The 25940-nt window shown below is 37.3% G+C and overlaps 1 protein-coding gene across 9 annotated transcripts in view; it reads right to left on the bottom strand.

The window, feature by feature from the left end:
• Positions 1 to 25940, bottom strand: part of Hsepi (D-glucuronyl C5-epimerase) — a 607106-nt gene that overhangs the window by 70459 nt on the left and 510707 nt on the right. For all 9 annotated transcript variants that reach the window (XM_070095437.1, XM_070095438.1, XM_070095439.1 and 6 more), the window contains 8 exons: positions 22200 to 22374; positions 21395 to 21506; positions 13156 to 13277; positions 9769 to 9956; positions 7969 to 8091; positions 3667 to 3837; positions 2632 to 2794; positions 1074 to 1200 (listed from right to left, as the gene is read on the bottom strand). In XM_070095437.1, the coding sequence (XP_069951538.1) occupies positions 1074 to 1200; positions 2632 to 2794; positions 3667 to 3837; positions 7969 to 8091; positions 9769 to 9956; positions 13156 to 13277; positions 21395 to 21506; positions 22200 to 22374 (1181 nt within the window). The remainder of the gene's footprint in view (positions 1 to 1073; positions 1201 to 2631; positions 2795 to 3666; positions 3838 to 7968; positions 8092 to 9768; positions 9957 to 13155; positions 13278 to 21394; positions 21507 to 22199; positions 22375 to 25940) is intronic.

The following is a 25940-nucleotide window of genomic DNA, read 5'->3' as shown; positions in this document are numbered from 1 at the left end:
TCAGTCAGTACTGGCACCTGAACATACTTCTGGAATGAAAAAATATCGTTAACCGGGGGTCCACTGTATTATGCACTTTAACTGCAATACTACATGAGCAAAGTTTTTTTCTTTCATAGGATGATTATAAGTAAATACTTTACTGGATGTCTGTTCATACCAACTCTTAAGATTTTAAATTATGCTAAAAAAAAAGCAAGTAATTTGTCCAAATAATTTTGTCAAATTTTGGGCAACCTCATTACTTGACTAGTATATCACCAGCAGCTTACTCCAGGACATGTCTGAATGATTGATTCCCTGATCTGCTTTATAATTTTATATCACAGAAAGTTTTCTAAATTCTTAACTCAATAAAATAATATTTGCCAGAAAAGAAAGGCATAACCAATATATTTCATTGCAGTAAACTAAAGCACGTGCATAATTTCAGATGCCCTGCCCATGCTGTTTTTGTTTGCAAAAGAGCTTACATCATATAACTGGAATTTTACTGATCATGTGTATTTTCCTAAGTTAATATTTACTATGACAATTTAAACCTTCATAAATATCCATAACCAGCTAATATTTTTGAATACTTTTCCGTAGCTTGATAGTGCACTTAGCTCAGTGTCCATGGTTCAGTCCCCAGTATAAATGGATGGAAACAGTGGACATGTTTCCTCACATCTGCTGTCACTGTTCACTTAGCAATAAATAGGTACCTGGATGTTAGTCAGCTGTTGTGGGTGGTATAACATCCCAGGGTGTGGTAGTATACCTTAGGGCTAGAGTTTTAAATGAGTTCATGTAGGTCATAGCTGTTAGCCTGTACAATTGATGTTAAAAAAAAAATACTGACCTTTCCACACCTTTCAGTTGCATGAATGAAATTTAATTACATTGACTGGACATCGCTCTGCTTAATTGTGAAATGTATGGAAAAATGATTATGTTGGCATCTTTCTTACCACTCGTCTTGCTTATAACCCCCCCCCCCCAGTTTAAAAATTAGAAAGTACGAATAATACAGTGTGACACATATCTGCTAATCGTTCCAGGGATCATCAGTTAATGATGAACATACTTACGAAAATTCTTTTAAATCGTAAAGCCCCAAGAGACTATAGATGAATCCATTGAGCACAAATAGTGAAGGGTTTGTTGGGTACTCTTCATACCATACATAGCCTCCAGGGAAGTAAGTTCGCACACCACCTGTTATTGGATATAAGAAATCTTCAAGCAATGGTTTTCATTCAAGGATATATAGTATAATTTACTAAAAAAACATATACTGTACTATACCACTTCCAGTGATTTAATTATAATCATAACTAAGTGCTAAACTCACAAGGATCATACAGCGATGCTCCAGTGATTTAAAATATAAACAGACTAGTGTTACTTCTGTCCATACATACTGACTTCATTAAATCTGCTATACTGTATTTGTATTATGGTGAAAACTTTAACATACCATAGTGCTGTTTTAATGTAGTCTACCAGGCTAATGATTTAGTTTTTATGTATGACAGCTTAGCTTTTTAATATACAGTAAAAACCTTCGTATCCACAGGTTACTGTGGCCCAAAAATACCTCTTAATTTTGCATATTATGCCCCAAAGCACAAAACTAGAGAAGCTGGCAGTTCTTCAAAACTGTGAAGTTGTTCCCATCAGTGAAAAAGTGATAATTCTCTACTTACTGTGCATAATTCATTTAAACTTTATAATGGTATTTATAGGACTTATATATAGGGTTTGCTACTATCCACAGTTTTGGTATCCATGGCAGGTCCTTGGAACACATCCCCCGCAGATACGAGGGTCCTATCGTATTAAAAAAAATTAAATATAACCCAAATTTATTACAAGAGTTTTGTGAATATAGCACTGTAAATATTGTAATGCTGATTCAGGCATACCTCTATATAAATTATTCCATGGAACTAATAGATGGAAAACTTTGTCCCACATTTATTGCTATTACCTAGTTTGGTGCTTAATTTGATTATATTACAGTATTATTATCCCATTACCCTCTTAGCTGATGCTATATTGTGGTCCAAAGTTCATGGCATAAATATCAAATCCATTGTTCTTAACCAAGCTCTACCAAATAAGTCTGAGCTCTGTACATGTATAAACACACGGTATGAATGCATTTGGTAAAAACTGAAAAATCATTATAAATTAGCCTAAAAAAAAAAAAATCGTAATGGTCTAGTGGACTGAGACCATTGTGTCGAGTTCTTTCTTGGTTAGGTTTACTAAACTTGTTGGCAGCTTTGCCTCAAACTTTCAGCATACTAATCTAATTTATAAACAACGTGTGTTACACGTATGGAAAGCTGTTGAGCTTAATAAATGAATGTGGAGTAATCTTATTTTTTTGAAACATTAGTGCTCACCCTAAGAGTAAAACAATCCTTATATTAAATACTGTTTCCTTCCATAATTTTAGCTTCAGCTCCCACCTCTGCACATATGTTAAGGTATGCCTGTAATGTTAGTGTTTTAATCTGCAAAAAATTATTTTGATCTATAATAACAATCCTGAAGATGCTAATGTCAGTATATGCATTCAATATAATCACTACAATTGGGTCACTTAGTTTAAAGTACAAAAATAGAAAAACATTTTACCACGTGTTGCATTGACAGAAAATAGCGCAGTGGCTCGTACTGCAGCCTTTAGGTATTGAGAGTCGCCAGAATGATGTGCAGCTCGAACAAGGAGGGACATAGCTTGGCCCTGAGCCATGGCTGAGTACCAGCCAGCACCAAGCTCTAGCACCCCACTGATCACCTGCAGCAATACACAGTTTTCATGTAATGAGGTCATTTGAATTCAGATAAGTAAGTTTGGACATCTAACAGGATTGTGTGAGCATGTTAGATAGTAGAGGCAGGCAGTTATATGATGTGCTGTTAAATATAAGCAAGGTAGCATTTATGAAGGGATTCACAGAAACCAATTAGCTGGAGGTGGGAAAACAGTCTCTGATTTCTGAAGAAGGGGGTGATGAGAAGTTGCAGTTGGAGGATAATCTTAATTGTGAGGTTGGCAAGACAGTGACTGAATGAGTAACAGTGAAAGTGTTTTCTTCTTTGTCAGGTCATCCTACCACAGTGAGAGATGGCCTGAGTGTTAAAAATAAAAACTTTTGAACTAATTACACTTTAATTTGTATAGAATTTATTGTTCATTTCTTATGTGTGTTTACCAAAAATACTGAATAAACTACTTTTTTCACAATTATTGTACTATATTACTCATACATTCCACTCATATTACTGTCATGCCACTAATATGACCACTCTTCTTCAGGACATTTTCCAATTTGAATTTAGCTGATGTTCTCAGGGTGTTTGATTTGTTACATTCTAGCAAGCAAGATTTTTTCCCCTTGACAACACTACTGAAAAAATGGATGTTCTTTGAGATCACCCAAAATAAGAGTCAACATTCAGTAACAAGACTGGGCTCCTAACAATTAAAATCATATACTACTTAAAAAATAATTCCAAGTAATTTGTGTTAATTTTGGGTAGTTGTCACTAAATATTGACCCACAGCTGGTCATTTTATGATACCTATGTACCTGGGTTAACTCACTGCTTTTATGTCAATTCAAATATCATACACTCAAGGCACAGTTATTCTCTGGTGTGGCTTACCTTGCGTGGAACAGGGATAGACCAACCTCCCTGCTCATCCTGATGCTTTAGTAGCCAGTTGGCAGCATCATAAAAGTGATGTAAGTGCTCTGCAGAAGCTAAAGTAATGTTGGCTATGCTTCCTTCTCCATGCACTGAGAGGGACACAATATTCAGCTTAGATCTTGATACCTGAAGAAAAGTTAACAATTTGTTATAATAACCACCCAAGTACAGTGATCCCTCTTTTGATGACCATCCACATAATGTAATCTAGAGTAACATAAAAATATAGGATGACATTCCCCTCCTCCCTTAGCGGCCAGTTCTCACATATTTAGCAAACAAAGTCTAGGCTGTGGGACTTTACATGACCCTTGTAGGTTTAGCACTTCTTTCTGATTATAATAATAAAGTAGAACTTTACCCCAATAAACAATCACTTCCACTTGTACAACAACCAGATAATGCTCATCTTTCTTCTTTCTTTCAACACACCGGCCGTATCCCACCGAGGTGGGGTGGCCCAAAAGGAAAAACTAAAGTTTCTCCTTTTACATTTAGTAATATATACAGGAGAAGGGGTTACTAGCCCCTTGCTCCTGGCATTTTAGTCGCCTCTTACAACACACATGGCTTACAGAGGAAGAATTCTGTTCCACTTCCCCATGGAGGTAAGAGGAAATAAACAAGAACAAGAACTATTAAGAAAATAGAAGAAAACCAGAGGGGTGTGTATATATATGCTTGTACATGTAAGTGTAGTGTGACCTAAGTGTAAGTAGAAGTAGCAAGACGTACCTGAAACCTTGCATGTTTACGAGACAGAAAAATGGACACCAGCAATCCTACCATTATGTAAAACAAGTACAGGCTTTCGTTTTACACTCACTTGGCAGGACGGTAGTACCTCCCTGGGCGGCTGCTGTCTACCAACCTACTCCCTAGAATAATGTTCATAAATACATATATTGTTTATCGTCTCACAGTTTTCCCACGGATGGGACTAAATCAGCTGTTATCTACCTCTGCATCATCAGTTAAATTGTGAGGAATACAAGAATAATGTTTATATACAGTAGACCCTCAGTTATTTTTCTGGAAATTGGCACTTTATTGAAATCAGCATTATTCAAACTGAAGAACATATGGAATAATAGGGTTACATTCCCTAGAGCTCCAAAAAGGGCAAATCAATTTTCATATAGGTTAGAAAGTAAAAAGAAACAATTTAATCTGAACTTAAATTCTGACTGCTGTTGCTTGCTGATATGTAAATGTGTGAAGAGGGTTAGTGTGGCCCTGTATAAACTACCACTATAACTGACCAACATCCACTATGATTTTTTTTTTTAAACTGACTTATTATGCCAACTTTGACTTTCTTTGTTAGTTCATGAGTTCATTTCTCACACTTATATGTTTAATACACTGGTCATTTCTTATCAACATACTGACCCATTCAATAGCTGTTTTGCTAGATGTGAACAGACAAATTCAAATGACCCTTCTTTTTTTGTTTAATTTCTTTGGAGCCCACAATATGAAGGACCTGTCTGTACATTTATGCAACTGTACCTATGTTAAAGTGAGTCTGAATCTATATCATATTTTCCATTATGAGAATGTCGTGAAACCTTCACCACATGATTGCCTCCCATTCCCCAGGCACTTTACAGTTGTAGTGCTTCTCCCATGATTAAATAAATAAACAAGACTCTTCAGAGAGGACTCAAGACACCTTCAAAGAAGTGATTGGTCTGAAAATATTGATATAAACTAATCACATGTACAGTGGTACCTCGGGATACGAACAGCTCAAAACGCGAACAATTATGTAAGTGTATTTATGTAAGTGCTTTTGTAAGTATTTTTGGAGATCTGAAATGAATTAATCTAATTTACATTATACCTTATGGGAACAAATTCGTTCAGTATCAGCACTCGAACAGCCTTCTGGAACAAATTAAGTTCATATCTCGACGTACCACTGTGTATGTTTTGAAAACTTTAAAAACAAAAACAAAAATGGCCAAAAAACACTTGTGGTATGCAACTGCAGGTGTGTGAGATGCAACTATGTTACCAAATAAGGGTCACTTCAAGAAACTTTAAACAACTATTTACTGGTAAGTTTTAAAACACACATAAAATCAAGACTAATTTTTTTATATAAAAAAAATTATTTTGGCACTACAATTTTGTTTTACTCCATTGACAGTTTAAGGGTTAATTAAAGATGGTTCTAGAGACTTTTCATAGAAGGCTAAAGCCAATTTCTACACATCTGTACCATTATGACAAACTTAACAACCAGAACAAAAGAAAAATTAAATTTTATTATTATAAATATACGTATTTTATAAATTCAGTACAACATTCACAGATAGACTGTGGAGTCCACCTTCAGGATCCTGATGGTCCTCTGGTTGAACCCATTTACTAGGTAGTAGGCTGGTAAGCAACCACCCAGGGAGGTACTACCGTCCTGCCAAGTGAGTGTAAAACGGAACCCTGTAATTGTTTTACATGATGGTAGGATTGCTGGTGTCTTTTTTCTGTCTCATAAACACGCAAGATTTCAGGTACGTCTTGCTACTTCTACTTACACTTAGGTCACACTACACATACATGTACAAGTGTATATATACACACTCCTCTGGGTTTTCTTCTATTTTCTCACTAGTTCTTGTTCTGATTTATTCCCTCTTATCTCCATGGGGAAGTGAAACAGAATTCTTACTCCGTAAGTCATTCATGTCATAAGAGGCGACTAACATGCTGAGGGCAAGGGGCTAGTAACCCCGTCTCCTGTATACATTACTAAAGCTAAAAAGAAACTTTTGTTTTTCTTTTTGGGCCACCCTGCTTCGGTGGGATATGGTCGGTTTGTTGAAGAAACATTCATAACACCAGAAAATTTAAATTTACTCTGTATATTGTGCAAGACAGGTATACAATACCGACAAGATGAAAGTTAAGACACTTGTGCAACACCGTGGTTGTAGAGATTCTGAATCTCTACAACCACGGTGCTCTAAACACCACCTCCAAGGCTGAGGGACTGATTACCTCATCTTTTGTACATAGTTCTTCTGATTTCTTATTATGTCCAAGAATCGGTATTGATAAAGCCACTGGATGGCGAAACGTCTACAATAAAGATAACCAGATGTTGCACAAGTGTCTTAACTTTCACTCTGTATATTAAATTTACTCTGTATATTAGAAAGCATATTTCTGTTCTATTTACTCCATGTAAAAATGCAAGTACAGTGGAACCTCAAATATCGAACTTAATCCGTTCCAGGAGTTAGTTCTAAATTCGAAAAGTCTGAAAAGCGAAGCAATATTTTCCATAAGAAATAATGGAAATAAAATTAATCTGTTCCAGAAACCCAAAAATATTCACACAAAAAAAATACATTTTATAGAGATTAATTATAGTTTTACATACACACAACAAATATAGTGTTCAATTATGTACAGTATTAATAAATTTCATTAAACATATAAAATAACATTTTACTTATCTTTATTGAAGATTGGTGATGGCATCTGGAAGATAGGGAGGAGGAGAGAGGGAGTTGGAGTTACTGTTTGGAAGGAGAATCCCCCTCCATGAGGACTTCAGGTATCAAAGACCTCTCTGGGGTTACTTCCCTTCTGTCTTTTAATGCCACTAGGACCAGCTTGAGAGTCACTGGACCCCTGTCTCACAAAATAACTGTCCACAGTCCTCTGTTTATGGTGCCTCTAAGATTTCCCTAAAATGGGACATGGTTCTGTCACTGAATTTGTTGCAAAGATGGCTTGTTTCAGATTGCTCAGGGTGGTACTTCTCCACAAACATTTGGACATCATTCCACTTGGACATCATTCCACTTCTGTATTATTTCCTTCTTCACATCTATGGTGTTTCTAACTTTCTTTACCACAGGGGCACCACTAGCAAGTTTCTTTGGGCCCATTGTAGCTTATTTCACAGTCCCACAAGCACTAAACACAATGAAATAATCGTAAAATGCTTGAATGAGGGCGCAGGCTAGTGTTCACTCAAGCATCAACAAAACCAGAATGGTTCACGGCGCCTGCGTGGGGACGCAGACTGAGCGAGCTGCAAGACAGGTCTGGTACCCGGTGGTTCGAATATAAGGGCGAGTTCGATAATAGGGACAAAGTTGGTTCGAGAAAAGGGTTCTATTTTCGAAGAGTTCGATAAGCAATACGTTCAAAATTTGAGGTTCCACTGTAAAAAGGGATAATTATCTTACATCACAAACAAAAATAGCATGACTAATAATAAAACTTAAAATGTCTCACCTTCTTAAATTTTTTACGCAGAAATGGAGAGGAACTTGCCCCTTTATGTACATCAATAAGCAAATTTCTAGTGATGCGCCGCCATCCAAGATGCTCCCCAAGGCCATAGTATATATGGCGATCCTTGCCAATTGAAAATAAAAATAGATTAAGGGGAACTAGATAAGAAAATAAAAGGTTGAATTTTCTGCATCAAAAAGAAATTATTCATGGTACCTTAAAAATTTTATACTAAGTTAACTTTTGGGAATTATTCAAGTATTATTAATTTAGTAATTTATACAGTACATGAACCCCAAAATTAAAAGTAATTGGTGTCCACATTTTAAAAATTTTTTATGGTTTTATTGGCAGTTTTTTGGTATCATTTGATAGAATGGAAGACATACTACTGAAACAGAATTTGGTCGAATGAAGCAGTGCAATTAGCTTAACCTTTAGGAGGTCTGTGGCATAGTACTACAGCTTTGAGCTCAGGGTCCATATTGTAGAATTACTTGAGCTCAGCTCAAGTAATTCTAGATCAAAATTTACAGCTGTGAGCGGTAAATTTTGATCTAGATATGAGACAATGGGTCTATGTGGTGAATATGCAGCATATAAAAAAAATTTTCCTCACACAGTGCATGAAATAGCACATGGCTTGAAACAGCAATTTTGTAGTGTATTTTCTGATGGTTTTATTCTCAGTTTCTTGGTATCATTTCATAGAATGGAAGATATATTACAGAAATGATGATTTTGGTTGGTTTCAGGACTGGAAGTAACTTGAAATTGAGCTCAAAGTATTGGAAATATTCGATATTCTATAGGACACAAATCACATCACTCGTCCAATATGCATCCAACTGGTCAGTCTATAATACACATTCATGAATGAGCTGACGTTATTTATACAATTATTACAATAATGCGGTAGTCTGCATAACAGTAAATCTTCTATTTGTGTTAATAAAAATTTCAAAACGGAAAGCAAGTGTAATAAGGGAGAGGCCTGGAGACATAACTAATGAACAGAAGAGATGTTGTTTTAGTGCTAGGAATTGGCAATTATTGAGTTTTGTGTGAAACTGGCCAAATTACCAATTTCTGATCACTTTATTGGGTAGTTGAAATAGTTAAATGGATAGTTTCTTGTTCTCAATCTACAGAATGGAAGGCATACTAGCAAAATAGCTAAGTGTTTGGTCAATTGGAACAATGGAATTGGTCTAAAATTAGACTCAAAGTGGGCAAAATCACCAGTGCATAAATATCGCTGAGATCAATAACTCTGCAAAAGTGTAATTCTGTAAGTTTTCTATCATATTTCATACTTCTGGCATCATTACCTTCAGAAAAAGATTCTCTGTCATTTCATAAGAATTTTTTTTTTTTTCCTGAAAATTTTTGAACCCTGAGAATAAATTTCAGATCAAGGGTCTGGACCCTGAAAGGGTTAAAATGGAATTCAAAGTGGGTGAAATTGCATCAAGACTGCTAACTTTGCACTTGCATAATTTTGTAAGTTTTTCACCAAATTTCGTACTTTTGGTGCCATTACCTTCAAAAATAAGATTCTCCATTTGAGAAGAATTTTTTTTTTTTTTTTTTAAAGTGGACAGTGAAGGGGTTAATACTTATTTTATTACAATTTATTTATAGTTCTTTTAACATTTGTTCATAATATATGCCTTCTAAGATACACATATAATCACTCATTAGTGTATTTATTACATATAAGGACAAAAATGTAATGTCTATTCTACTTGTTCTATGATGATTAGATAGTATCAGACATTATGAAAATGGCTTACATACCTTCACTTGAAGTAATTTGTCGGAACGAATGTAATGAATCATCACAGACTCCATCTTCTTATCCTTAAATTCAGCAGAAACAGAAAAACTGCCATTCCCTTGTAGTAGAAGACTGAGACTCAACACCAACATATTTTGTGTGTGACCTTGAGGTAAGTGTAGTGTAGCACTACCCTTGGATGATATCTCTGTTCAAAGAAATATCCACACTATGTAGACTCATTTGCGGAGCCTGCTAATTTATTCATAAGAAATAAAGAAACAGTATTGAAAATATGACTATTTACAATGGGTAAGCCTGCAAATAAAACTAAACAAACTTGGATATATGAAGTGCTCTACAGTATTACCAAAGGTAAAAGACACTGTATAGTGTATAAGAATCACTGAAGTGCCATACAGTTTGTTGTAAATTATGAGTATCAGCATTTACCATATGCAGTAGGGCCCCACTTATATGGCAGGTTAGGTTCCAGGCTACCGCCATAAAGCGGAAATTGCCGTAAAGTGGAACGCCCTTTTTTTCCACTTATAACTGCATACAAATACTAGCTAACAAGTTTACACCAACATATATTAAGTTAGCAATAGAACTAGACATTAAAAAACAATAAAAAAGTAAAATACACAAATAATACACTCATTACTTACCTTAAAATCAAGTGTGGTATGTATGGTAGCCAGCCAGGCTACTATACCTACCATACCAGGCCACCCCACACACACATAATATTCTATGACATTTAAAGTGTCCCAGAGTTTTGTAAACAAACCAGGCATACGCGTCTAGTTTGTGTACAAGTTGTCTCCACGTTGATACAGTAGAATAAATAAAGAGCAACAATCCCATTCTCATGTAACACCATTTTTAGATGAAATGATGCTCTGAGTGAAGGGATACGCAAGGAATAATTTTCTAGTTACCCCCAGTAATGTTATAGTATACACATTTTCTCTGATGTCGGACTAGAGAAAATGTCATTCTTGCCGTCACTTGTACAAGTTGTCTAGCTACCATATCTCATTTTATATTAATTTATTCTACTGTAGGGTGTATTTATCACGTTTATATGTTACGTATCGTGTTTATTACATAATTTTGAAATATATCATAGATGGATTGATGAAAATGTGTATATTAACCCTTTGACTGTTTTGGTCGTATATATACGTCTTACGAGCCACCGTTTTTGACATATATATACTCATAAAATCTAGCGACTTCAAATCAAGCAGGAGAAAGCTGGTAGGCCCACATGTGAGAGAATGGGTCTGTGTGGTCAGTGTGCACCATATAAAACAAATCCTGCAGCACGCAGTGCATTATGAGGAAAAAAAAACTCCGACCGTTTTTTTTTTTTTAATTAAAATGCCGACTTTGTGGTGTATTTTCTTATAGTATTTATGGTTGTATTCTCGTTTTCTTGGTCTCATTTGATAGAATGGAAAACATATTATATAAATAGAGGTGATTTTGATTGGTTTTACTATGAAAAGAACCATGAAATGGAGCTCAAATTAGGAGAAATGTTTGATTTTTGCCACTGTTCAAAAGTAAACAAATGATGTCATTTTCCAATAAATGTCCAAGTAGCCATTCTAATATGCAGTCACGAATGGGTTGACATTATTTATACAATTATTACAACATTGCAGTAGTTTACGTAACAGTAAATCTTCTATTTTTTGTTTGAATAAAAATTCAAAATAGAAAGCAAGAGTAATATCAGAGGGACCTGGAGACGTGACTGCTGAACAAAGAAAATGCTATTTTAGAGCCAGGAATGTCTGCATTGTTCCTTCTGGACCCTATTTTGAAATTGTCATATTTTTTAATTTTCGTGAAATTGGCCAAATTGCAAATTTCTGACCACGTTATTGGGTAGTTGAAATCAGTAAATGGACAGTTTCTTGTACTCAATTGATAGAACAAATGGAGTTCTAAAGAAATAGCTATGAGTTTGGTCGACTGGAACAATGGAATTAGCCGAAAATGGGCTCAAAGTGGGCGAAATTGCCGAATTGTAAATATCGCCGAGGCCACTAACTTCACAAGAGCGTAATTCCATAAGTTTTCCATCAAATTTCGTTCTTTTGGTGTCACTACAATTGGGAAAAGATTATCACTTCATAAGAAAAAATAATGGGGGGGGGGGATTTGCAACACCAGGAGACACCTCAGGATTTGGGGTTGCGACAATCAAAGGGTTAACATAATGTACGACATTAATGAGATTCATTGATTATTATTGAGTATTATTATTATTAACCCCTTGGCTGCCAAAACCCCAGATCCTGAGGTGTCTCCTGGTGTCGAGAAATTTTCGAAAAAAACAAAAATAAATTCTCATGAAATGATAAAGAATCTTTTCCTGATGGTAATGACACCAAAAGAACGAAATTTGATGGAAAACTTATGGAATTATGCTTTCGCGAAGTTAGCGACCTCGGTGATATTTACGAATCAGCAATTTTGCCCACTTTGAGCCCTATTTTCAGCTAATTTCATTGTTCCAGTCGACCAAACTCATAGCTATTTCTTTTGAACTCCATTTGTTCTATCAATTGAGTACAAGAAACTGCCCATTTACTGATTTCAACTACCCAATAACACGATCAGAAATTGGCAATTTGGCCAATTTCACAAAAATTAAAAAATATGACAATTTCAAAATAGTGTCCAGAAAGAACAATGCAGACATTCCTGGCTCTAAAATAGCATTTTCTCTGCTCATGGAGTTGTGCATATAAACATGTGCTAATTAAATTCTTAATCCAGAAAAGTTAATCCATGTAACATGTTTCAGAATCAATATTGAAACAGGCTGGAAAACATATAAAAACATCAAGAATGACTGTCATTATTCTTTTGAATTTTTAAACTAAATATGGCACTGCACTAGTGATACCTAGAGAGAGCAAACAACTACAGTGGAACCTCAAATATCGAACTTTCTTCAGTCCAGAAGGCTGTCCAAGTGCCGTTACCGAATTAATTTATTCCCATCAGGAATAATGTAAATTAGATTAGTCCATTTCAAACCCTCAAAAATACACTTATAAAAGCACTTACAAAAATACACTTACATAATTGGTTGAGTTGGGAGCAGTTCGATTTTTGAAGTTCCACTGTATTATTGGGAATGTGAAATTTTGCACAGTGCCTCTTATTTTTTATGATTCAAGGTTTAATTATATTATAGATCTCAAAAACAGAATCATGAAAAAAATGGGACATCACCTATGATAATTTAGCAAAAAAGCTAAAACAAAATTCAAAATTGTAAATCCGTTTCAATTTTATTTTTACAAAATATAAAAACACTGAATTCATTTAAATATAAGAAAACCTTATAGTGGAAAATTCCTGAGTATATATATTCTTACCTGGCACCTTAAACTTGAGGATATTAGTATGTGTTGACTGATCAAGAACTCTGAACACTTTGGTGCTTGGTCCCTCCAGCTGCCATACTCCCTTATGCTCACCACCATCTTCTAACATTATCCTGAAATGGATAAACTGCGTGCAACTTATAAGAAAATATAAAGATGCAAGTATTTAAAACACACAAATACTGTATTAGGTAGACAAACCGAAATGCACTTCAAGTCATAATACACTTGAACAGGGTCAGAGACAAACTGACAGTTGTTGCAGATGTTATAACTGTTGTAATTACATGATAGTTGTGTATTAATATGCAATATACATTAAATTTAAAGATCAAGGTCATAACCACATCTGACACTGGGAGACAATTAGCAGTGCTTACATAATTGATGCAAATGCTCATCAACTGACAACGTAAACGTAAGTTAAATTAATTTCTCTTGATTTTTTAGTTCCTATTGCATCTAAATTTAAATATGCAACTCATTATTTTATAATAGGACTATTAGGCATGAAATGAATACTGTACACTGTTGTTCAAGCACCTGGGTGAAGGTAGAACATGGGATTCTACAACTTATGGACATGTTACATTCATAGTGCTTCAATTTCACAATAAGTCATTTGTAACCTAGAGCCTCTCACAACTACTGGACCACTATGACATGGTGTTGAATGCACTGGAGGACAAACAAAATGCAGATGTATACACAGACTTTGTGAAAACCTTAGACAGATGAGATCATAGTGTAATAGCACACAAAATGTGTCATAAAGGAATAAAAGGAAAAGTGGGTAGATGGATCTATAATTTCATATAGAACACAAAGAGTATTAGTAAACAGAGTTAAGTCTGAGGCAGCTACAGTGAAAAGCTCAGTTCCACAAGGTACAGTACTCGTTCCCATCCTGTTCCTCACCCTCATATCTGACACAGAGAGATGCAAGCCACAGCACTGTGTCCTCCTTTGCTGATGATATCAGAATTTGCATGACAGTGTCATCCACTGAGGACACTGCAAATCTCCAAGTGGACATTAACCAGTCTTTAAATGTTCCTCAGAAAACAATACGAAGTTCAATGAAGACAAATTTCAATTACTCCGCTTCGGAAAACCTCAAGGAAATAAAAACTGAATCAGAGTATAAGACAAATGCCACCCACACAATATAGTAAAAAACTAGTGTGAAGGATCTGGGAGTGATAATGTCAGAGAATCTCACTTTCAAAGATCACAACAATGTCTACCACATCTGCTAAGAAAATGATAGGATAGATAATGAGAACCTTCAAAACTAGGGATACCAAGTTAATAATGACTCTCTTCAAATCACTTAATTTTCCTTAGGCTGTACACTAATGGCCCCTTTCAAGGCAGGCAAAATTGCAGACCTGTAGAACATACAGAGAACTTTCAATGCATCTATAAATACAATAAAGCATCCAGATTACTTGGAATGGTTGAAGTCCCTTGACCTGTACAGTGGAACTTCAGTTTTTGTTTGCCCTGGTTTTCATCTAATTTGGTTTTTGATGACTTTTTTCATCAAAATTTTGTCAGTTTTCATTCATCACCTCGGTTTTCGTCGGTCCACCATACCGAACGTGTCCGCCTGCCCGCGCCCACAGAACGCATCCCACACATTCTGAGTCAGTCTGGCTTTGTTTCTCGTCGAGTGAGCATTACCTTGCATGTTCATCTGAAACATTTTGTAATAATCCATTGTTTTTTGTGCTTGTTTATCGAGTTCAACTGCTAAATAAGCCACCATGGGGCCAAAGAAAGTTCTGAGTGCCAGCCCTTTGATAAAGAAGGCGAGAAACACGATAGAATTCAAAAAAGAACTCGTAGCAAAGTATGAAAGTGACATATGCGTGATCGATCTTGCCAGGATGTACGGGAAGTCCTCATCAACAATCAGTTCCATCCTGGCAAAGAAAAAAGAAATCAAGGACTCTGATGTTGCAAAAGGAGTAAATGTGCTAACAAAACATAGATTGCAAACCATCAAAGATGTTGAGAAGTTGCTGTTGGTGTGGATCAACGAAAAACAGTTAACAGGAGATAGTGTTGTGGAGGCGATAATTTACAAAAAGGCACGGCAGTTACATGCGGATCTCATAAAGAAAATGCCTGGGATGAGTGCTGCTGTTAGTGAATTTTAGGCCAGTAGAGGCTGGTTCAACAAATTCAAGAAGTGATCTGGCATACACACTGTGTTAAGGCATGGCGAGGCTGCAAGTTCGGAAGAATGTACGGCCGAAGAATTCGTTGATGAATTCAAGGAGTACGTAGAGGCTGATGGAGGGGGATTCCCCTTCCCACCAATAACCTCCCCTTCTCGCGTCTTCCATACGCCAACAAGTCTCTTCAATAAAGGTAAAAGTGATATTAAATGTTCATTTATCCATCTCATTAGTCCTTTATATTTATTTCTCATTGTTTTCTGTATGTAAAACTATAGTTATTCTCTATAAAATGTATTTTTTGTTAATATTTTTGCGTGTCTGGAACGGATTAAATTGATTTATGTTATTTCTTATGGGAAATATTGCTTCAGTTTTCATCGAATTCGGTTTTCGTCAGACTTTCTGGAATGAATTAATGACAAAAACTGAGGTTCCACTGCACTTCTTGGAATGCAGATGAGAAAGATATACGATAATATACACTTTGAAGATTCTACAGGGACTAGTCCCAAATCTGCACATGGAAATCACTCTCTCAGCAGGCAGTGCAACATTCCCCCAAAGAAAAGCAGGGGCACCATGAGTACACTAAGAGACAACACAATAAGTGTCAGGGGCCCAAGAGTGCTCAACTGCCTCCCAGCATACATAAGGGGGATTACTAATAGATCCCTGGCTGTCTTCAAGAGGGAGCTGGACAGGCACCTAAATTCAGTGTCTGACCAGCCGGGCTGTGGTTTGTACATTGGTTTTTGTGCGGCCAGCAGTAACAGCCTGGTTGATCAGGCCCTGATCCACCATGAGGCCTGGTCATGGACTGGGCCATGATGGCGTTGACCCCTGGAACACCTTACAAGTATTATCCTATAGAAACAATAATACAAAAGATAATTATGCAGATCTGCATTCATAAAATAATTATTTTTGGGTGTTTGTAAATCAGGAACTCATTGTATACCAAAATTAATATAGGCACAGTACCAGCTAATTCATTATATTTGTCTCTGAGACTACTATTCAGAAAATATGTGCACCAAAGAAGAGCATAATACCTAAAGACTGGAGATTCACAAACATTACCTACATCTTCAGAACAGAAAGTGGAAAAAAAAAAACTGTAAAAAAACTAACGATTAATTAAGCTTTCCATATGTGCAGACTCCTCAGAGGAAAGCAACAGACAATGATCTGACAAAGCATAATTTCTTCAAAACTTCACAGCATGGATTTATGGGAGACCAATCCTCTGACAAATTTGCTTGCATTTCTTGAGATGATCACCAACCAGAGTACACCTACCAAGGCATTCCTGTTGGATGTGATGTATATGGACTTCTCAAAGGCATTCAAAAAAATGCACATGGAATCACTGGCAAAATTCTGGAATGGATAAAACAATAACTGAAATACAGGCAACAATGAGCTGTTCTAAATGGAGTACTGTAGACTCCAATTAGAATAATGTAACTGAGTGGAGTACCCAAAGAATCCATTCTGGAGTTAACTTTTTTTGTTGTTATACACAGTACTGTACATCAATGACATAGACCAAAACATCTCAAGAGATCGTTGCCTTCACTAATGATCAAAAGTACGACAGGCTATGTAACATCGAGAAATGCAAAATCCAGCATGTGGATGCATAAATGTAAAGCAGATGCCACATTGAAAACAATGGCTTACTACTAACAAAAAGATAAAAGGACCTGGGCTTAACAGCCCACAATTTTTGATAGAATACAGGAAATGGCAGCAGCTGTGATTAGAGATCATCACTGCCTAGGAATTATCAAACATCTTTGGATACAAAGAAGAAATGGTCATTCAGTTTTACAAATCCCCTAAACATCTCCACTTTCACTATTTTAGTACTTTCCTTTAAAGCACTTTACATGTATTTGACAAAGCACTTTATATATACAGTGGACCCTCGGGTAATGATGTCATCAGATAGCGATAAAATCAGATACCGATGTGTTTTTGCATAAAAATATTGGCTTGGCAACGATGAAAAACTCGGTTAAGAATGTTCGTCCCGAATGCGTCTGCACGGCCTGGACTGCCCGCAGCTGCCAGGCCACTATGTAAAGCCAGTGTGCCATTGTTTACAAGCCAGTGCAGATGGTTCCATGCATACATGCGATACATTTTGTATTAAGTATTCCATAGTTTTTAGTGCTTGTAACTGCTTCTAGTGCCAACCCTGTGGTAAATAGGGTGAGAAATACTATCGATTTGAAGAAAGAGATAATCGCAAAGTACGAAAGTGGAGTGCGTGCCTCCGAGCTGGCCCTGGTGTATAACAAACCCCAATCAACCATCGCTAATATCTTGGCCAACAGAAAGGCAATCAAGGAAGCTGTTGTTGCGAAAGGTGCAAGTATGCTTACAAAACAGAGATCACAAATACTCGAAGATGTGGGGAGACTGTTATTGGTGTGGATCAACAACAAACATTGTCAGGAGATAGTGTTTCACAGTCAATCATATGTGAAAAGGCAAGGCAGTTGCATGCGGATCTCATTAAGAAAATGCCTGGAACTAGTGCTGATGCTAGTGAAGGTAAGGCCAGCAAAGGTTGGTTTGAGAGATTTAAGAATCATAGTGGCATACACAGTGTGATAAGGCATGGTGAGGCTGCCAGTTCTGACCTAAAAGCGGCTGAAAAATATGTGCAGGACTTTAAGGGGTACATAGAGGCTGAACAGTTAAAACCCCAACAAGTGCTCAATTGTGACGAAACAGGCCTGTTTTGGAAGAAAATGCCAAACAGGACCTACATTACTCAGGAGGAAAAAACACTCCCAGGACACAAGCTTATGAAAGACAGGGTAACTCTCATGTTTTGTAGTAATTCTAGAGGTGATTGCAAGTGAAGCCTTTACTCGTGTATCACTCTGAAACTCCCAAAGTGTTCAAGAAAAACAATGTTGTCAAGGCTTATTTGTGGGTGATATGGAAGGCAAACAGTAAGGCATGGATCACTAGGGACATTTTCTATGATTGGTTCTATCATGTGTTTGGCCCCACTGTGAAAAAATACCTCCTGGAAAATAAATTGGACCTCAAGTGCCTCCTGGTATTAGACAATGCTCCTGCTCATCCTCCAGACTTGCAAGAGCGAATTGTGGGAGAGTTGAGTTTCATAAAAGTCAGGTTTTTCCCTCCTAATACCACTCCTCTCCTCTAGCCCATGGACCAGCAGGTCATTTCAAATTTAAAAAAACTGTACACCAAAGCAGTGTTTCAAAAGTGCTTTGAACTGACCTCAGACACTGAATTGACCCTAAGAGAGTTTCGGAAAGATCACTTCAGTATCCTCAGTTGCATGAGCCTTATAGGTAAGGTTTGGGAGAAAGTGACTTGCAGGACTTTGAACTCTGCTTGGAGGAAAATGTGGCCAGAATGTGTACAAGAGTGGGATTTTGAAGGGTTTGGAGCTAACCCTAAGGAGCCTATACCAGTTGTGGAATCTATTGTGTCATTGGGGAAGCCCATGGGGTTGGAGGTTAGTGGCAAGGACGTGGAAGAGTTGGTGGAGGATGATGATGAAGAGCTAACCACTGATGAGCTGCAAGAGCACCTGCAACAGCAAGAGACCACAGCTGAGGAAATTGCTTCAGAGGGGAGAGAGAGAGACTGAGGAAGTTGCCTTCTTCAACAATTAAGGACATTTGTACAATGTGGACAAAAGTGCAAGCCTTTATGGATAAACATCACCTTGACACAGCTGCTGCAAGCTGTGCTGGTGACTTTTACAATGACAATGTTTTGTCCCATTTTAGGGAAATTTTAAAGGAACACCAGAAACAGAGCTCTATGGACAGATTTTTGGTGCAACAGAGATCCAGTGACTGTCAAGCTGTTCCCAGTGGCATTAAAAAACAAAGAAGGGAAGTATCCCAGGAAAAGGACTTGCTACCTAAAGTCCTTATGGAAGGGGATTCCCCTTCCAAACAATAATACACCTCCATCATCTCCCCTCCTCCCATCTCATCACTCATCAATAAATCTCCAATAGAGGTAAGTGTCATTTATTCCTCATGTATTTATTCTTCATGTCTCATTGTTTTCTGTGTAGGGAAATGTATATTTCATGTGAAAAAAACAAATGTTTTTTTAATACTTTTGGGTGTCTGGAACGGATTAATTGGATTTCCATTATTTCTTATGGGGAAAATTAATTCAACTTAAAAACGTTACCCAAGGGTCCACTGTACTTAAGTACAGGTGCTTTACATGTACAATACTTTACAAAGCTCCGCTGTGACTGAAACGATGTTAAATAAAAGTCTTATTCTGTCTATTTGCTGGCTTCTGCTCAAGTTGCAGGTTGCCTGGTGGTGGTGGACTCTGCATGTACAATAAGAGGTGTAAACGAATCGTTCACACAATTAAAAAAGCGAGCTAGCTATACAAACCTGTGTGTGTACTGATAATGACAATAATTTGCTTACAAAACAAGATAAGGATGAAGTTGGTGTAGTTCAATAAAACAGACTGCAGAACACCTGGACTAGAGTTAAAAAGAAAAAAAGCTTCACTTAGTAGCACCATAGTCTATCAGCTGGAAGATCAGTGGTCAAATCAGTGTAAATTTAGTGCCAGGTGATTTGAAAACTTATAAACATAATTTTCAGGTTAGGGTGCATCAAATGACCAGGCACTTGGGTTCAAGGCATGCAAAGACCATCTCACATGAATTATCTTCATCAACACAAAAGGAGAATTTAAGTGTCAACTCATGTGGGTGCCTACAAGGCAAAGATAAATCCTCATTACCTATTCTTCGATGGTCCAATAAAAAAAGGCATAAATGATGGTGCCCCATATTTAATGACTGGCTGTTCTTATTTAAATCACAGGTAAAGGAGTACTGGGCAAAAAAGAACATTACATTTGAGATTCATGCTTTTTACAGTGCCTCTATTTATCCTGCTCATTGCCAAGAAAGCTGGGTAATCTCACAGTTGACAAGTCCTCTTCAATGATTTTTAAGCTTATTTTGTTCCTGTTCATTTTGCTACAATGTTGCAGGATTATAAGCTAAGATCAGGGGAATAAAAAGTCCTTCATGTGCTGCTACATCAGCAGGACTCCAAAAAGGCTCAAGGCACTGGATACAAACACAAAGAGAGGATTACAAAGACTACTAATATGGGCGTATGATCACTGACTAAATTATGGACAGTTATTACGGGATGAGGTAGCACAATTTACTATAAATGCTCGGTGGAAACAAATTAAGGTGATTACTTTACACATACACCAAGGAATCAGGTGAGGGGATTATAGAACTGGCATGGAATATGAGCTTGAAGGCCAAGCAAGATGTAGAGAAACTGATGGATCATGATGATATGAACTCTACTAAGAAAGGAATGTATGAGATAGAGAGAGGATGTAGATAAAAGTATATTTATACAACAAATCCTACAGCTGACTCTGCTTGACTTGAACAATATTACAAGTGTTAATTCATGTATATCCTATCCTTGATACAAGCCTTAACTTGAAACTGTTGCATGACATGCACCAGTATACTGTAAGCTCTACAAATCAATGCTGGGTACCACCACAATATACTGTCCCCACCACCTTCTGAAGACACTCCAACAACAACCACAAAAAAACTAACTCTCCACCTTGACTCAGTAACTATATATCAACAAACCACAACCTTCCACTTTTGTTCAATAACCTTGTATAAACATTACAATATAAGCTATTCAACTTTATGAAGCTGAAGCTACCACAATGTAAGGTAAAGAATTTACAGTACTGTTTAGTTTGGATTTCTTTCAAGAACCTGGAACCCAATCCTATTTTGACCATACTGAAAGATAAACTTAACATTTTTCATGAGGTTATAATCACATTCTCAAGACACTCAGTGTTCCTTGAGAATATGATCAATAACTGTACATCTGTACATCATGAAAGCACTTGGCACTGGTTTTCCTTTCATTGTATTCAAATTACATATTGAGGTACAGTATATGTTTTTGTAATTTTGTTGCATGCATACATAAATAAGTTACCTTTCTGGAGGATTTTCAGTGAGGTATTTACAGTAATGGGAGAGACCAAACTGAGCAATCTGGATGGGGTAGGTGTAGCCTGAGCTCTGCCACTGTGTAGATATTGGCACACCTGCAGAAAAATATGAAAAGATATTCATTAATAAAACTGGGCTAAGATTGTAAAATACAGTATGTTTGAAACAGCAAAGTCCCTTCAAGGATAGGGAGGGTTTCGGGGGGAATCTTGATACTGCTGAAGATCTCTTTATCCAAGGAATTAAAACTCCTCTTCTTCGCTTTGGATCAAACCTGATTGCCTCCCCTTCTCAAGGTACAGACAGTCAAAGGGTTACTCACTTTCATACCATTTTAAAATAATATTAGATGAAATTCTAGGTTATTTTCAACAGATATGTATATGTACTTGCGACTAAAATGCCGGGAGCAAGGGACTAGTAACCCCTTCTCCTGTTTAAATTACTAAATTTAAAAAGAAACTTTCGTTTATCTTTTTGGGCCACCCTGTCTCGGTGGGATACAGCTGGTACGTTGAAAGAAGATGTATACATACTCTTTTCTTGGAAAAAATACTTTGTCACAGAATATTCTATAGTAACAATTAAGCTCATCAAAACTTATAACTAATTCTAAGAGATGAACAAATGGAGATTAATTTCGATGTGGCTGATATACTGCATACTGATGCATGAGAAAGAGAAGTTTGTTTCGCATTCATATTCATGTTTCTCAATCATATTATCTTATCTTCACTGCTAGTATTTTGTCACTCCTACCATTGTCAGTGCCATACAACTTTTCTCACCTTCAGTGCCAGAGATGCACTTAACCCTCTCTCGGGCCTCCACATTATATAGCTCAAAGTTTAAGAAAGTGGCTGTAGGGTTGTAAGTGCCTTGTGGTTGGTACACACGGCTATAACTGTGTGACCACTCAAAAACCTCTGTTCCATCTGCCTTCTGTTCCACATGCCCATACACCTGAAAAATAAAAAGTATAGCTTATTTGATACACAATACATAACACTATACAGTTTTATGGCTTTAGACAAACAGGATAGAGCAAAAACAATGCTCACAATATATCCTGGTATAGAGTTACCTCTATCCTACACAAATAACCCCCACATATATTTCATTCTCCTACGTGCGGGTTATTTGTGTATTGTTCCAGTCATGTTATTGTGCCTTTTTATTTGTTACCTCTATCCTGTTGTTGATTCTAATAATCATTGCCCTCACAGCTTGGTCCTAGACCAGCTGATGGTCCAATTTAGTTAGGCTGTTTGTTTTAGCAACTTGCAGCCCAACACAGGGATCACAGCTTTGTTCATCAAGAATTGACTCAAAGAATTTCAAAAGCCAATAATAAACTTATCCTACCCTAATACATATTTATCTCAAGTCCACTGATTATATTAAAGTATAATAAATATTTTATATAACAAGATTGTCACTTACAATGAATAACAAAATAATTAGGATAAAAATAATGTAATGCATGAGGCATAATGAGAAAGGATAAGAACAGTACTATAAGTCAAGAGAAAAGCAAAGCAATGTAGCAGTACAGAGAAGACAAAATATATTTTCTTGTAATACTTCCCTCTCTACTATCCTCTCCACCATCAGTGTGGCACCTGACACTCCCCCCATCCCCACACACACACACATAATAAATAAATAAATAAATAAATAATATATATATATATATATATATATATATATATATATATATATATATATATATATATATATATATATATATATATATATATAGATAGATAGGTACCACCTCTAGAACTGTTATAGGGACCCTCATCCTCAGAGAAAAGAATAAACTTGCTTCAGGGAAAACTCAAGGTTCTCCCTGAGGCTATTTGAGAATTTTCTCCTACCACCCCCTATATTTTATATATATTTTATTTAAAGACAAAATACATTGACAAAACATTCACAAAAATACGAAAGAAAGTAAAACAACATAGGTAACTCAGAGCTACATCTCGAATACTTCGTCCAGATCCCCAGCGGTGGGCCGCGTGCCCAGAATGCTGCAGGCATTTCCTCTCTGGATCGCAACACTTAGTCTCTGAAAGAGGAAGCTGGTCGCCCTGTGGTCCTTGGTTTCTATGATGAGCTTTTCACCCAGCTCTATTAGGAACTTTAGAGCACACTTGCCCCATGCTCCGAGGGTCTCCGACCCTATTGGGATGAAGGTATAGCAAGGGGGAAGGTCTTCATGTTTGTGGATCTTCTGGATCTCCCTGTGGCTGGCAGCTCCACCCCCTTCCACTATGGAGTATGGCAAGTAGGTGTCTGCCAATGTGGCAGCACATGTGTAGTCCTAGGCAATCTGCTTTCCATCCTTCCAAGGTAGCATAGTGGCTCCATCAGGACGCTTTTGACTTCTGTCAGACCTCTGCACTTGGGGTTCCCGTTGAGCTGGGCAACGGGCTGTGGCGAGGCTTCTCTTTATGATGTCATTGACCTCCTCATGCCTGGCATACTTCCCTTCTGCTGTGTGACACACGAGACCATGAAGTCCGAATTGATCAGCTGTCGCCCTGCCGCAAATACACCTATGTTCGGTGAGGATGGGGGCAGCTAGGCGAAGAGCAACACCAATCCGAATGGCCTGTGGGTCTAGTCGAGTGCCCAAGGAGGAATTGGGAACAGCTAACAGGAAATCTCCTGAGTGTTGGTGCCTTCACTGCCAGGAGACGAGCTTTGTCCTTTCCTGAGGCGTTGGAGAGCATTGTGTTTTTGTAAGTGTTTTTTGTGGTCTGAAACGGACTAATCTAATTTACATTATTCCTTATTGGAACAACTTCGTTCAGTAACAACACTCGAACAGCCTTCTAGAATGAATTTTGGCCGAAATTAGAGGTACCACTATATATATATATATATATATATATATATATATATATATATATATATATATATATATATATATATATATATATATATATATATATATAGTGGTACCTCTAATTTCGGCCAAAATTCATTCCAGAAGGCTGTTCGAGTGCTGTTACTGAACGAAGTTGTTCCAATAAGGAATAATGTAAATTAGATTAGTCCGTTTCAGACCACAAAAAACACTTACAAAAATAAACTTACATAACTATTCGAGCTGGGAGCTGTTCGAAATTCAAGGTTCCTCTGTGTGTGTGTGTGTGTGTGTGTGTGTGTGTGTGTGTGTGTGTGTGTGTGTGTGTGTGTGTGTGTGTGTGTGTGTGTGTGTGTGTGTGTGTATTATTGTGCCCACGAAACGAGTGGTACTGAACAATAACAACATTGCACTAGCCAAGGACTCGAACCCATGCTGCTTTGACCTGCCCCATGGTGGGCGAAAACACATGATGCCCTTATCCACTGGACCATACGATCCTTAAGAGTAGCGCATCCAGCAGCACTGAATGTTGTACTTGCTACCCAAGAACACACGATGGTGTGGATGACTCTAGGCTAATTTCATTCTAGTTCCTGTTTGGTGTACTAGTTCAATGAGCAGTATTTTATATTATTGTGACCATGAACGAGTGGTATTGATCAATAACAACACTGCACTAGCCAAGGACTCGCTGAACTAGTACAACAAACAGGGACTAGAATGAAATTAGCCTAGAGTCATCCACACCATTGTGTGTCCTTGGGTAGCGAGTACAACACTCCAACAGCTCATCAGGTCCCAAAAATCATTCATCTCCATTCACTCTTATCTAATATGCTCAAGCACGCTTGCTGGAAGTCCAAGTCCCTCTCACCCTTAAAACATCCTTTACCCCCTCCCTCCAACCTTTTCAAGGACGACCCCGACCCCGCCTTCCCCTACAGATTTATATGCTCTCCATCTCATTCTACTTTAGTCCATTCTCTCTAAATGACCGAACCACCTCAACAACCCCTCTTCAGTCCTCTGACTAATACATTTATTAACTCCACACCTTCTAATTTCCACACTCCGAATTTTCTGCATAATATTGACACCACACATTGCCCTTAGACAGGACATCTCCACTGCCTCCAACCGCCTCCTCACTGCAGCATTTACAACCCAAGCTTCACACCCATATAAGAGAGTACCACTATACTTTCATACATTCCCTTCTTTGCCTCTACAGATAACGTTTTTTTTTGTCTCCACATATACCTCAATGCACCACTCACCTTTTTTTCCTTTATCAATTCTATGGTTAACCTCATCCTTAATAAACCCATCCGCTGACACGTCAACTCCCAAATATCTGAGAACATTCACTTCTTCCTTACTCCCTCTCTCCAATGTGATATCCAGTTTTTCTTTATCTAAATCATTTGATACCCTCATCACCTTACTCTTATCTATGTTCACTTTACACTTTCTACCTTTCCTCCTGCCCCCACCCTCCTATAGCCACAAACTTCTGCCCCACATTCTAATACTGCATTTTTAAAACTATTTTAACCCTCTTCAACCCCCCACTATTCATACTTGCACCAGCCCACCTTTCTGCCAATAGTTGCTTATATCTCACCTGAACTTCCTCCTCCCTTAGTTT

This window comes from Cherax quadricarinatus, chromosome 50 (genome assembly GCF_038502225.1).
Source record: "Cherax quadricarinatus isolate ZL_2023a chromosome 50, ASM3850222v1, whole genome shotgun sequence".
NCBI classification, from domain to species: Eukaryota; Metazoa; Arthropoda; class Malacostraca; order Decapoda; family Parastacidae; genus Cherax; species Cherax quadricarinatus.
The sequence above is the reverse complement of the archived record's forward strand: the minus strand, read 5'-3'. Positions and strand labels throughout refer to the sequence as shown.